The 14,425-nt window shown below is 46.4% G+C and overlaps 1 protein-coding gene and 1 pseudogene across 1 annotated transcript in view; one reads left to right on the top strand and one right to left on the bottom strand.

The window, feature by feature from the left end:
* Vps53 (VPS53 subunit of GARP complex) overlaps nucleotides 1-14,425 on the top strand; it is a 144,852-nt gene that overhangs the window by 32,112 nt on the left and 98,315 nt on the right. The window contains exon 5 of the mRNA XM_051157983.1: nucleotides 13,468-13,554. Within this exon, the coding sequence (XP_051013940.1) occupies nucleotides 13,468-13,554 (87 nt within the window). The remainder of the gene's footprint in view (nucleotides 1-13,467; nucleotides 13,555-14,425) is intronic.
* Nucleotides 5,130-5,359, bottom strand: LOC127200146 (28S ribosomal protein S21, mitochondrial-like; annotated as a pseudogene).

Genomic DNA, 14,425 nt, shown 5'->3' with positions numbered 1-14,425 from the left:
CAGTCTTAGGATTAAGATTTTTGAGTTCAAAGTTCTGTAAAGTGTTGGTGTCAGTTTCATATGAACTCAGCAATTTGAATGTCCGAGCAGTTTGTAGTCTAAAGCTGATCTTTGGGTGGTGTTTGTCAGCCTAGTGGTAATCCTGGCTAGGTAGAACACAGCTGTCAACCCAAAGGTGCCCACTGTTTGTGCAGAACCTGGCAGCAGAGGCACGGGGCGGTTTCCCCAGTGGTTAGTGTTACAATCCAGGTGAATTCATCACTGCCGGCCTCATCATCTTCTCGGAGACCTCAAAGGTTACTGTTAGGAATGGTCAGTTTATTGTAGAAAACTTAAGCATTTAAAATACCGTATTCAGCAGATCTCAGATAAGTTTGAGGACCACAATCTGTTAAGTATGTCCGAAACTTGTTTCTAGAATTAGTTAGTACTTTGTATGACTACCAGTATCACAACAGAAAGTTTATATATACATAAGAATCTTACAGACTTTGAGATAATATTTATACCTTAAGAAAAGTTTTAAAGAGTCAGATGAAAACCAAAAGATTATAAGATTAGTGGCAATAGAATAGTCTTTTATTTATTGTTTTCCTCTGACCCATGCCAGGTGGCTTTTCTGATGTGAAGAAATTTTGGGTTTCCCTTTAACCAGCACGTGTAAGTTTAGAGAGGGAGAGAGCCATGCTCCAAGCCCAGAGCCAGCTTTAAGCTGTAATTGGATTGGGGCCACATAAAGACCATCTGCCACTTATGTCTGCAGAGGGCAGCAGAGACAAGCCGGAGGTGGGTGATAGTACTTTGCCAATTTACTCTTTCTTGGGACATTGTCTCTTGATGACCCATACGTTTTCTTCAGATGTTTCATTTATCCAGTGGACCCCAGATTCCTTAGTTGGATGCTTTCATTCTCCTGGAAAGATAAAAACAAAGCCCTGCCCCAACCTTAACTTGGGGTGGGGGTGGGGGTTCCTTTTTTTTGGTAGGTTATATCTTTCCTAGGGCAAAGGCTTTTTGGCAACAGAAAAAGGATTATTTTTCAATTGAAATAAAAAAAAATTCTTTTGAAAATTTGAAAATAGGGCTGGAGAGATGGCCCATAGGTTAAGAGTGCCACCTGCTCTTCCAAAGGTCCTGAGTTCAATTCCCAGCAACCACATGGTGGCTCACAACCATCTATAATGAGATCTGGTGCCCTCTTCTGGCATGTAGGTGTACATGCAAGCAGAATACTGTGTAAATAATAAAGAAATAAATCTTACAGTTTTCTAAAGTGGGGGCTGCACTTGTGCTGTCTCACAGATAAGGTGCTGGTTCTTAAAATCTATGTGTGTACCTGAGTGTGCATGTGTCTACTTCATGTGCTCAGGAGCCTGTGGAGGTCAGAAGAGGGCACTGGATCCCCTAGAACTGGGGTTGCAGACAGTAGGTGCTGGGAGCCAAACCTGAGTCCTCTGTAAGGATAGAGCATGCTCATGTTTATGGTCTGTGCAGCGCTTCTTCAAGGTCATGTTCTCCATTAAACAGGTGAATCAAGTGGAGAAGTCATGGGTTTATCATCCTTTTCTGTTTCATGTCCCTGCAACTTAAATAAAAATTTATGAATAAAAAAAGAGTAGAGCACGCTCTTAGCCAGTGAGCCATCTCTCTAGCCCCCTGGTGCTTATTCTTAAGTGTACCTGGTGTGACCCCTGCCCAGGCCTGGGCTTCTGCCCCTTGTCACGCTGGGCGAGGACTCAGCAGGTTCACAGGGAATGTGACATGTGTGCATGTGTTTGAGACAGGCTCTTTCTGTGTGGTCTGGGCTGACTTCAAGCACGTGTGCGTGTGTGTGTGTGTGTGTGTGTGTGTGTGTGTGTGTGTGTGTGTGTGTGTGTATTTGAGGCAGGGTCTCTCCGTGTGGTTCAGGCTGACCTCAACCTTGTGACCCTTCGGCTGTAACCTCCCAGAAAGACTGGTATTTTAAAACTACATTATTGTTGCTTTGGTTGGTTGATTAGTTTTTCGAGACAGGGTTTCTCTGTGTAGCCTTGGCTGTCCTGGACTCACTTTGTAGAACAGGCTGGCCTCGAACTCATAGTAATCCCCCTGCCTCTGCCCTCCTGAGTGCTAGGATTAAAGGCGTGCACCACCACATTGACTTATTATTGTTATTTTAAAAATAGTCCTTGACTGTAGGTTGTTTTGGTTTGGTTTTGTTTTTAATTTCATCTGCAAATAGAACTAAATATTAAGGAATATGTTTAATGGCAAATAAAAACAGCATATAGAGGCAGGCAGAGTGAAGGGTGTGACTCCAGCACTTGGGAGGCTGAGGAAATAAAATCTCACCCTCAAGGCTTCTGGCTACATGGCACAACCCTGTTGCAAAATTAAAACAAAGGCATAACTTTTGTTTTCACATTCTCATTATTACATCTGAAACCCATCTGATATCAGCAGATGTGTGTTTTATCTGTGGCGTGTTTGTAAGCGCAGGGCGTGCGCTGTGGTGTCCATATAGAAGTCAGAAGGGCAGCTCTGTAGGTTCACTCTCTCCTTTCACTTTTTCCGGCGTTTGGGAAGTCCAGCTCAGGTTGTTAGACTTGAGCACCAACGCTCCGTTACCTTTAGGTCTTCTGGTCAGCCCCGAATCACTACATTTTAAACAGTTTTAATAAGGTAGAATCCACAGACAGTGTAGTTAATGTGTCTTAACTATCCTTTCATACTGTCAGTGTCTTTTGATATGGTCGATTGCTAATATTGGGAAGTGCATAGAGTGTATATGACATAATGCACTGAGGTGTTAATCGCAGTCACAGTGCTATGCGAGGGTTACTGCTCTCTGCATTTCATTCATCTCTAACAGAAACCTGTAATCATTAAGCCAAGCGCCCCATAGCCTCCTGGGCCCTCTAATCTTTCCCTGTGGACTTTCCTCTTCTGGCTGTGTCATAGAAACGGGATCCAACAATATCTGGCCTTTTGTTTCTGACACATTTCACTTCTGTCTGCATGGCTCGCCTGTATTAATGCCATGTATCAGAATGCCGGCTCCCTCACGGCTAAGTAATATTACACTGTATGGCCCTACCGCATTTTGTTTTTCCTTTCATCTGTGCAGATCCCTTCTTTCAGCTTATTTCAGTAAGTACGTGAGAGTAGAACTGGATAATTTATCTTAATATTTAATCTCTTTGGAGACGTTTTCCATATTGTTCAAAATGTTAATGTTTTTCTTTTTGGCTAAACAGAGTGCATTAACATAAGCATGCTTCCTTCTATTTTGTCTTCCTTTAGTACATGAAGCTCTATGTTTCAGATAAGCATACATAGTCTTAAGCTTTGTGTCAATGTCTAATGACAGAGATGCTCTCCCCACATCAGCGAACCCACCCTGCATTTCTCTTTGGTTTAGTTAACAAGTCCAGCCATTGGGCTGTTTCCTTTTATGTTTTTTTTTTAATATTTTTTTATTTAGTTTTAATCTATGTGCATTGGTGTGAAAGTCAGATCTTGGAGTTACAGACAGTTGTAAGCTGCCATGTGGGTGCTGGGAATTGAACCCGGGTCCTTTGGAAGAGCAGGCAGCGTTCTTAACCACTGAGCCATCTCTCCAGCCCCTTGCTTTTGTTTTTTTGAGACAGGGTTTCTCTGTCATACAAGGCCCTGACTGTCCTGGCCTTTCTTTGTAGACCAGGGTAGCCTTGAAGTCACAGAGATCCACCTGCCTCTGTCTCCCGAGTGCTGGAATTAAAGACGTGCACCACTACCACATAAGGCCCAGGCTGTTTCTTCTCTGACCATTGAAACACACGTCTCACTTGTCTATGGCACTATTATTGAAAATAGCTTTAGAAAGCCTGTGCGCCAAATGGGAACAGGGAAGCTTTTTCTTTTTCTGAGCCATCCCCATATAAGTCAGCACTCTTCAGGAACCTGCAAGAAAGGTCCAGCATAACTGTTGTCCACGCCTTTAATCCCAGCACTTGGGAGGCAGAGGCAGGCGGATCGCTGTGAGTTCTAGGCCAGCCTGGTCTACAAAGCGAGTCCAGGATAGCCAAGATAACATAGAGAAACCCTGTCTTGAAAAACCAAAACCAAAACAATCCCCAGAAAACAACAACAAAAAACCCCCAGCCAAACAAACAAACAAACAAACAAAAAAAGTTGAAATTGAGTCTGAACCTAAAGAGGAAAATGTCATTCCTCACCCCTGTAGCTGTCACTCTTGCTGTGATTGCTGGTAGCTAGAGGTTTTGTGAGGAGCCGTTCATTTTCACGTTGAGGCTCTGCCTTGGGGAAAAATGGCAGTAATTCTGCAGACAGGCAGAGCTTTCCCGGGTCTCCCGTCTTTGACACAAGAAGTCATTCAGCTGTGTTAAAACACTGGCTGGGAATCTGAAGCCCTGTCTTTATATACGAAGTTGGCCTCATTTTCTCTTCCTTTTTTTAGCCACAGAAATACAGTATTTAAAGTAAAATGGGCTCAGCTATGGTTGTTACGTCAGCGTTTCCACTAATAACGCCTGATTTTCAGGGGTCTGTAATAAAGCTGTAAAATCTCCTTTGCTCTGACTTGGACTCTCTGGTCTCCTCTGGGGGAGATTGATTTTGCAAAACCAAGACAGTGCTTTTCTAGTGTGTTTTGGTTTGGTGTTTGCAGTTGTCTTTATTAAAGCTTTTAAGTAGCCTCTAAGTAGTGTTGCCAGGATTCCAATTTCTTTTATGTTTTTATTTATTTTTAGACAGGGCTTCATGTAGCCTAGGCTGGCCTCAAACTTTTTGTGTAGCTGAGGATGACCTCAAATTCCTGATCCTCCTGCCTCCACCTGGGACTACAGGTATGCACCTCGGTCAGGATTCTGATTTCTGTTTCCCTGTTGAATTGTGGGTTCTGGAAAGACTCTGGGTTCCTCTTTGGGTAGGATGCTGATATGTAGACTGTGAGTGTTGGGGAGCATAGTCGAGTGCCTCTAGTTAAAGGGAGACATTTATTGTGTAAGTGTGCCTACTGACAAGATTTGATGACCCTACCATTGTTTTTGTTGTTGTTGTTGTTTGTTTTTGATTCATATTCTTCCTTTTAATAAAAGAAAACGTCCACTGTGGACTAACGAACTAACTAACAGATTAGCATGGGCCGTCTAACCCAGGCCCGAGCAGCCAAGCCACGGGGCCGCACGGTTCTTACACATTTTGAGCTATTTCCATGTTGTAGAGCCTTCGGCATGTTTTATGGCTCTGTCACTGGTGGCAGCGACAAGGGTTTGATTCTGTTCAGGGTCCTGTGTGCACCTTCCACATTCCCTTCCTGAACCATCACAGTCCTGGCAGTGAACTTCAGGTGTTTAGCCATGGCCTTGTACTCAAATCTTCAAGACCTGGCACCTCAGCACTCGGACTCCAGGATGCTCCCTGTTTTTGTTTTTTAAAGTAGAAGAGGGGAATAAATAAATAAATAAATAAATAAATAAAGCAGAAGAGGGTAAAGATGACGAGATGACTCCGTGAGTGAGAGTGCTTGCTGTGCACCATGAGGACCTGAGTTCAAATCCCCAGCACTGATATGAAAAGCCCTGTGTGGTCATGTGCCACGCTCGTAACCCTAGTGCTCGCTGTAGTGGGTAGAGGATGGTGGCGGCAGAGAGGGTAGAGCAGAAGACCCCGTGTGCTTTTCTGATGCACAGGCACTTGTACTTACACATCCACGTGTGTATACCAAACACATATCTAACCACACCCACTCACACACACCAACGTGAATACATGACTAAATACAAATAAAGCCGAGGAGGGAAATCGTGAGGTCTTTGTTCTAATCAAACCTAATTACTAGTCCTTGTTCCCTTGTCATACCCAAACTTTTAGTATTAGTTGTTACTATTGTACCTACTTCATGATCTGTGTTGCGTGCGGGCGTGTGGCGGTCTGAGGGCAACGGCAGGAGTCAGTTCTCTCTTCCTGCCTTGTAGGCCCTGGGTATTGAACTCAGGTGGTCAGGCTTGGTGGTAAGAGCCTTGACCTGTTGAGCCATCTTGTCAGCTTTTCCCCCTTCTTCCTCCCTTCCTTATTCTCATCATTTAATGATTTTATTTTATGAGTGCTTTGTATGCATGTGCACTGTGTTTGTGCCTGGTGCCCTTAGAGGTTACAAAAGGCTGTGGAATCCCCTAGAATCGGGGGTTTCGGACGGTTGTAAGTCACCATGTGGGTGCTGGGAACCGAGCATGAGTCCTCTACAAGAGCGACGTGTGCTCCTAACTGCTGAACTATCGTTCGGCCCCTCATCCTTTAGTTTTATAGTGATGAGTATATGCTCACAGCCTCAGACATGCCAGGTAGGTGCTCTCCCATTGAGCTATCGCCCTGGTCCCCAAGTGCCTGTGAAATAATAACAAATGTTTATTACAAGCAGATCTGGGAGCCACTTTGTCTTGCTACAGAGCCCAAGAAACTAACTGGTGCACTTAGGCTCTCCAACAGTAGCAGTGACTGTGACGCATTCAGCAGCCCAGTCTCTGCCAGCACAGTGAAGGCATGACCGAAAGGGAAACCCAGGGGGGAAAGAGCCCTGTGTCCACCGAACAGTGGGAACCAGGAGCTCCCCAAGGGGGGAAGTGAAGCAGGAGAGGGCACACTCAGATGCCGTCTCAAGAACATGCACAGCAGATCCCTTGATAGGACATCCAGATGTTGCCACAAAATGATGGTCTCTCCTGAACAAACCCCCAGAGTATGCATGAGTGTTACTCAGTGTCTAAAATTAGAAGTAATAGTAAGATGCAGGGAATTAGGATGAAGTAAGAACTTCTGACTTGGCGCTGGAGGCCTGGCTCTTTGTGGGAAGCCGCCCTCTGTTACCCTTGGACAGGCTGTGCTCACAGTGTGCCTTTTCCGAAAGTATTGAGTTTCTGTATCTTTTATTCAGCAAAAGCAGCTGAGGCTTTTTTCTTAAACATTTCCTTTTCTTTTGCCATTTGGACTGGCTACGTTGAATGCTGTCTCCCACAAGGGTTACATTCCTTCCAGAGAAGCTGTGCAGAACGCTCTGGCCACGCCTGTGGGTTCAAGGCTAGTGTGTTTTGAGCTGTGGGCGATAGCTGATAGAAACAGAATTTGAAATGTAAATGTTTAGTCTTGTTGGGCACTGCCGAGTGTGCCCCCACCTTGTCTTAGGATCTTAACTTCTGGCTTGTGTCCCCAGAACAATAAAAAACGAGCTCATTGGTTCATATTTTTCAGTGGATGTGGTTTGCAGAAATCATAAATAAAACTAACTTATGTGGAACAGAGCATTTTAGCAAATAAGGTGAGAATTACTCCCTTTATTCGGCACATTCTTTTGGTTCACAGACTTGGAAAGAAAACTGTTGTAAATAAAGCCCCTTTGTACTCTGGATTTCTAAACGGGCCACCAAGTGATTCTTATCTGGTGGGTGCCCCTGTGGCCTCTCACTGGTGCTGCTAGTCCAGTGTGTGGCAGAATGCAGGGAAACACGATGCCATGGGCCGGGGGCAGTGGGCAGAGTTCTTCAGCCTCTGCAGCTGAGCTGTGGACGTCTTCCTGGAGGAGATGCATTGTTACTACTGCTGAGGTCCTTGGAGCACCTCTGCTCCAGCTGAGGATGCCTTGTTCCCATAGCAACAGCACTGAATGGTATAGGGTGGCCCACAGTTTCAGAAAGCACTTTCTATAAATAGAAGCTACTTACTTGGATGTTTCTACCATCAGTGGAAGTCATCAGAGCCTCTGTTTAGGACTCAGATGTGTCTCTTGCCAGTTTCTGCTTTCTTGAAGGTTTCCTTACTAATGCTATGGAATGATTCTTTTATTCATACATTCTTCTCTTTCAGTTACTTACATTCCTCTCTCTCTCTCTCTCTCTCTCTCTCTCTCTCTCTCTCTCTCTCTCTGAGTGTGTGTGTGTAATGTGCACATGTGGGTACCTGTGTAGACTAGAGGTTGACATTGGTATCTTCCTTAGTTGCTCTTCACTCTTTTTTTCTTTCTTGATTTTTCGAGACAGGGCTTCTCTGTGTAGCTCTGGCTGTCCCAGAAGAACCCACAGCGATCCTCCTGCCTCTGCCTCCCGAGTGCTGGGATTAAAGGCGTGCGCCACCACGCCCGGTCTTTCTTTTCTTTTTTTAAAATCATATTTATGGTATGGTGGCTTGCACTGTTGTTTGTTTCGTTGTTGTCACTTGGCTTCTGGGGTCAGGCTTTGCAGTGTAGCCCAGGCTAGTGTCAAGCGTGAGTCCCTCCTACTCCAACTTCCTGAGGGCTGAGATGATCGCCATACCCAGCAAGCGCTCAGTCTTTTTAAAGAGAAAAAAAATAAGAGTCAACCTTTTTCTGAAGCAAGCTTGACTGTGAGCATGCTTGGAAGATGCTCTTCTCCTCATTGTCCCTCCAGGATGCCTGCAGGTCCCAGACGTTGCCAGCTCTGCATTCCATCAGAACAACCAGGGAGCAATGTGCTGGCTGCCATTTAATGAGTCCCTTCTATAGGCATCGTATCTGCCCAGTTGGAACTACAGGTTACAAAGACAAACTCCTAACTTAAACTGTCTTAAACAAAACTTGGAGGAGGAAGAATTTCTGGGAAGAATCTTTTTGTTTTGGGTTTTTCGAGGCAGGGTTTCTCTATGTAGCCTTGGCTGTCTGAGACTCACTTTATAGACCAGGCTGGCCTTAAACTCACAGCGATCTGCCTGTCTCTGCTTCCTGAGTGCTAGGATTCCTTTTGGGAAGACTCTTGAGTAGCTTTCTGTGAAGGGACTTGAACAGTTTGCCCATGGAAAGCATCTCCATAGGCCTTGTCACACAGCCAAGGCTCAGACCTGGAGCAGTAGCTGTGTCAGTCTCCACGTGGCTTTGTCTCTTCCAGGAGGCCAGCCTTCTTTCCTTAGCGTGGAACCTCACTGCTGTCTAGCGCAGCTTCACGTCTTCCAGCTCTCCTTCCCAGTGCCAACATGGGACAGCTCCCTTGCCAGAGGCCTCTGTTGAGCACCATGGTAGGGAACTTGCGGGGTTGGGGTGTGTTGGGTCAACAATTCCAGAGAGTTCCTCACCTGATCCTGGAGTTCTTCCTAGCAAAAGTCTTTGGAAGGGGTGTTAGTATTTCTGTTCTAGAAATTGTGAAGCTGTACCCCCTGGAGGCCGAGAGGCTTGACAGAGACCACATGGCCGAGGCCAGGCCTTCAGCCCCTGTCTCTGGCCCCAGAGCACTTGCTTTTACCCAGTACAGCATGTTTCTGGGTCATGTAATAGAAAAGAAAAGGGAAAATGCATTTGGATGTCAATATATCAACAATGGCAGAGTGGCAGGGAATCTAACTTTCTTTCCAGTCACCTCAAATGCTACTACCTTAAGTTAAAAAAAAAAACAAAAAAAGACCTAAAGTCATACACGGTCTCTTAAAAAATGAACAACAAATGGTCGTAAATGGGAGTTCAGTTTCTGAAGACTGCCTGTGGGCTCACCAGAGAGTAGATTAGAATTCTCCAATAAAGCTAATTGCCCAGTTAGACCCATCCTTGACCCCCAGGGGCTGCCAAATGATCAAGAGCATTGCTGTGGGACCCAGCCCTTCCCTCTACACAGGGAACATGTGGCTAGTCTGCAAAAAAAAAAAAAAAAAAAACCAGGAAGGGAAAGAAGAAAGCAGAGGCATCTGTGCCAGGTCCCTACTGCTTCTCTCTGTGCCAGTGTCCTGGTGTGGCCAGGATTCTGCTCCTCAGTGTGCCTCAGGAGGAAGGACACTTGAAAGGCATGGCTACAGTGTGTGGTGCACAGAAGCACGAGGGTGCTCTAATGGGTTTGCTGATCTTGAAAGCAAGCTCATCAGGTCACAAGTACAGATGTTGAGCTCTCAAACGGGGTCACAGTAGAAACGGCTGTCCAGTGCCACCCCAGGCTCAGGCCACCACTGCACTGCAGTGCTCCACTCATAGACAGAAACGCAGAGTGATGGAAAGCAGAGATTTTGGGTGATTTGTTGTGTTTTTAATTAATCTGGATCCAGTTTGAAATGGGCAAGTGTCCATTTAAACAGCATCCAGGGATGGAGCTGGAATCTTCCAATGCATTTTCTGATTGCCCACGGAGGATGTGAATGTTAGGGTTTTGTTTTGTTTAAAGAAGAATCTTCTCCCTCCATCGGCCTTGCACTTTTTCCAGGTATATGAACTGTTTCTCTGTGTGCAGCTGACTGCTGCTGGCCAGAGAGCAAACACTAGGATGCGGCTTGCGAAGGGACTGACTGCTCTGTAGAGAGGACGCTTCAGGGGAGACATTTCGGCTCTGGAAAGTGTATTACGTTAAGTTCACCAGCTTCAGTACATTCTTACAACAAGCGAAGGCTGAAGGCGTATCTGGCAGACCATTTATCTTTCTCAAAGTCTGTGAAACATAAGATTGTGTGAGGCCTGTTTTCTGGAAAAGAGGAACAGTGCCCTCGGCGGAAGCAGTCTGGAGAGGACACGGGACAAGAGCTCCTCTGAGCCTCGGTGCTTACTGTATAGCCTGTCCTTTTGCCTTCGGTTTTAAGGCATTTGGCTATAATCTATCAACGTGCCACTGTAACATGGCATGCCTTAAACATCTCAGAATACTACATAAGCTGTGCCCAAGAAGGGAAGTCCTTTGTGATGGGCCCGCAAGGCCTCTGTGGTGTTTTTGACATCACGACTCAAAAGCACTCAGAAGGCTCCAGTGAGTTTAGAGTGTGCTGACCCTTTAGCAATGCCTTGGCTTCCCAAGGTGTTAAACGTGGCTACCCAAGCAGATGCTACTATCTAAAGTGCGATGCTGCAGTTGGCTTTGAACCACTGTCTGTAGCTTGTAGTTGCGCCTGAAGCTGGAGAAATGGTGGACCACTAACCCTGATGCAGGGTAATCTCAGTCCTGCCACTCAACACTGATGCATTTAAACATCTGGCAAAGGTTTGTGACATTTCAGCTGTGCTGTAACTTTGGCTAGATGCCTTGGTAAAGGACCATATAATTTATCACCTGGGCCAGTATTTTTTTTTAATTTCTTATTTTATGTGTATGGGTGTTTTGCCTTCATGTATGTATGTATGTATGTATGTATGTATGTGCACCATGTATGTGGAGACCATAGGGCATCAGATCACCTAGGGAGTTATAGAGAGTTGTGAGTTACCATGTTCGTGCTGGGAATTGAGCCCGGGTCCTCTGCAAGAGTATCCAGGGTCCAGCTGCTGAGCTGTCTGCCTAGACCCACGATGGCCACTTTCAAAAGTGAGAAGGAGCTACACTATAACTCCCACATTGGTGGGCTGAGGCCCTTTGAGGCCAACCTCAATTGCCTAGTGAGGCTATGTCTTAAGTCAGTGTCTCAGTTAGCAGAGTGCTTGCCCGGCATCCGTGAGTGAAGCCCTGGGTTGGATCCCTAGAACAGCCTAGACCACGTGGTAGTAGTGACATGTCTGCAACCCTGGCACTAGAGCCACTAGATTAGATGGTGGGTCTTCCTAGGCTCCAGGATGAATTCTACGGAAGCCTGGGCTCCTCCACAAGATCATGCCCAACAAAACAAAGCCCTACAGCCCACCATAAATAATGCTAACACGAATAACTTTATTAGTGTTACAGTGGTACAGTCATCACATCATGGGACTGTCCTAGCTAATCTGCAGCGGACAGTGGCCCTGTGTATGCATGTCCTTAGGTATGTCCAACTGCTAGACAGCCAATAGTTCCACACATTCAATCAGGAACTTTATAAAGGCCTTGGGTCATACTGTTAGCACTGTAAAAATGAAAAAGTATACCAAACAACCCTCCTTCTACAGCCGTTCCAGGGCCCCATAGGCAGTTCCCCCATTCTGAGCTATTTACGTGGCACTGTGAAAGCATCTCTCACCCCGAGGGTTCCGCCATTCCCTGCTGCTGCTGCTCCACACCTCCTCAGTCATAGCCAAAGCTTACGGAAGGCCAGTGTGCTAGAGTCCAACAGAACTTTTCCCTTTTTAAAAAAATAGTCTCCCCAAGTAGCTCAGGCTCATCTCCAACTCGTGGTGATCCTCCTGCCTCAGACTCCCAAGTGCTGAGCTTATAGGCATTTGCTACCGTGTATGACTCAATCAGCTTTCCCTGCTAAGGGCCAGATGGTAAGTGTTTTAGCCTGTGTGGACCGTGTGACCCTACAGCCACCCCCTGCTTGCATTGTATGATAAAAATGAGCGGGTTAGGCCATGTTCCCAAACCACATTATTTACCTACACAAGTGGCAGACAGATCTGGGCCATCGTTTGCTAGCCCAGCTTTGTATCACTGTTTCTCACTGCGTCATTACTGTCTGCTCCCTGTCGCCGTCTCCCCATAGTCTGCTTTTGTCACAGTTTCTAGCTTCTTCCCTGTTGTCGGAGACAGTCCTCTGTCTTAAATCCAGTGTAAGGGACAAATACTCTTTTCCATCTTCAAGCACTGGTTTGGTTTGGGTGACGTAGTAGTCCCTGGTTTTCTCTGCTGATGGTGGTTTCTTTCCTGAAACTGTGGCTCCTTCTCTCCTTCCAGACAGCTGAGTGTTGGAATCCCCCAGGGCTCAGTTCGCTCTGCCTTCCCTCGCTTTCTCTCCCCTCTCACTTGAGTGATTGAAAGAGCGCATGCAGCTCTGACTGGCGTGGCCAGGCAGCTCTCTTTGTGGTTCTCACAAGCCACAAAGTGCATGAGCCCTCCACGTGTCCAGCTCTCCCACACCTCATCACAGATGACGTGGGGGTTATAATGTTTTTAATGTGTCCCACCCACCTTTGTGGGGTTTTAGTTCCTTGGAAACATTTGGCTCAGTACGAGCTTCAGATATACCCTTCTGACTTCATTTCGTTGGTTTCTAAGTAGGACACCCTAAGTGTCTTAAAATTTGCCACAAATCTTGAGTCTCCGGACAACTCCTGATTTTGTTGGTGGGGGCGTCAGTCTTTTAGAGCCATTCTGTAGATGAGGAAGCTGGGCCTCGGCAAGTGTCCAGAGCTTACCTCACTTGTAACTGGGAGCCACCACTGTCTTCCCAAGTGTGAAGCGTCATGCACACACTCAAACACAGATGTGTTCTCTGTTTATTATCAGCGGCAGGGTTAGTAATCACCAATATAGAGCAAGTGGCTTAGTCTGAAATAGAGACTTTATGCCAGGCATGGTAGCATGTGCCTGTAAGCCCAGCGTGGAAGAGAAGCAGAGGCAGAAGGGTTGCTGCAAGTTTGGGGCCAGCCTAGTCTAGAGAGTTCTAATCCAGCCATGGCTACAAATTAAGACCCTGTCTTAGAAAACCAAAAGCTTAAATTTTATGACTCAGATGACTAAACCCGTACACAAGGCTTTACCTCCTATTCTGGTGCAGTGGAGCAGTCGGCGCAGGAACAGTGACCCGAGTTTCTGAGCCGGAAGTGGACTGTCATGTGTGCCTGGCGCTTACTTTCTTTCCATCCCCTCTCACCTACTGCTTTTGTTCCAGGCTCTAGAAGAGGCCCAGAAGGCCATTCAGCAACTCTTTGGCAAAATCAAGGATATCAAAGACAAAGCAGAAAAATCAGAACAAATGGTGAGTTTACGTTTCCTCCTAGCATACTTGCACCCTGAGCGGGAAGTCAGGCTCACCCAGGCACCGTGGTCACCGGGTTCCTGTCCCCCTGCCAGCTGCAGTTATGCACTCCTGTGTGTGAGTGGCCCTGGCTGCCTCAGAGCTGCTAGACAGGGCTGAGTCACCGGCCTTGCTGCCCCACATTTGCAGCCGCTTTCAAATAGGAAATAATTTCTTTTCCCTCCACAAATAGTTTCCTAGTCACTTTGGATGCCAATACTCTAGCATGTTTCTAGCATCTGTTTCACGGTTAAGACATTTGAGATGTCATCTGGTACGTAGCACACTAGTGCCAGTCCCGGCTCTGGGCTCAGGGTACCATGGCCAGGATGCTTGCTCACAGTCTTCTTTAGTTCCCGCTCTCTGCCTCTGTAGGTGATGTGCTCAGAAGGCGCCCTGCTGACCCGGAAGCCAGCCCTCACCCCGGCTGCTCCTCAGGGGCCTCCAGGCTGCACTGGGTTTCTAGGCTGAGATTCTAAGTCATGTGACGCACCTAAATGACAGTCTCCTCCACTATGAAATAATAATGCCTAGCTCACAGGGACTCTGTGCAGAGTACCCTAAGATCTGCATTTTTTCAGGACTACAATACCAGACACCAAGTGCTAACGAAGGTGACATTTGCCAGACTTCATTGTACTTAATTTTGTTTGGTTTGAGTCAGGGTTTTACTATGTCGCCTTGACCTGGAACTCTGTGTAGATCAGGCTGGCTTTGAACTCACAGAGATCCAGTTGCCTCTGCCTCGCGGACACTTAGGGCTGTACTCGGCTTTTATGCTGAGCAATAACGTTATGTTTCTAAGCTGCTGTTCTGGATTGTTCTCCCTCTT

This window comes from Acomys russatus, chromosome 16, assembly GCF_903995435.1.
Source record: "Acomys russatus chromosome 16, mAcoRus1.1, whole genome shotgun sequence".
NCBI lineage: Eukaryota > Metazoa > Chordata > Mammalia > Rodentia > Muridae > Acomys > Acomys russatus.
Note: the sequence above shows the minus strand (reverse complement) of the source record. Positions and strands in the feature narration are given on the sequence as shown.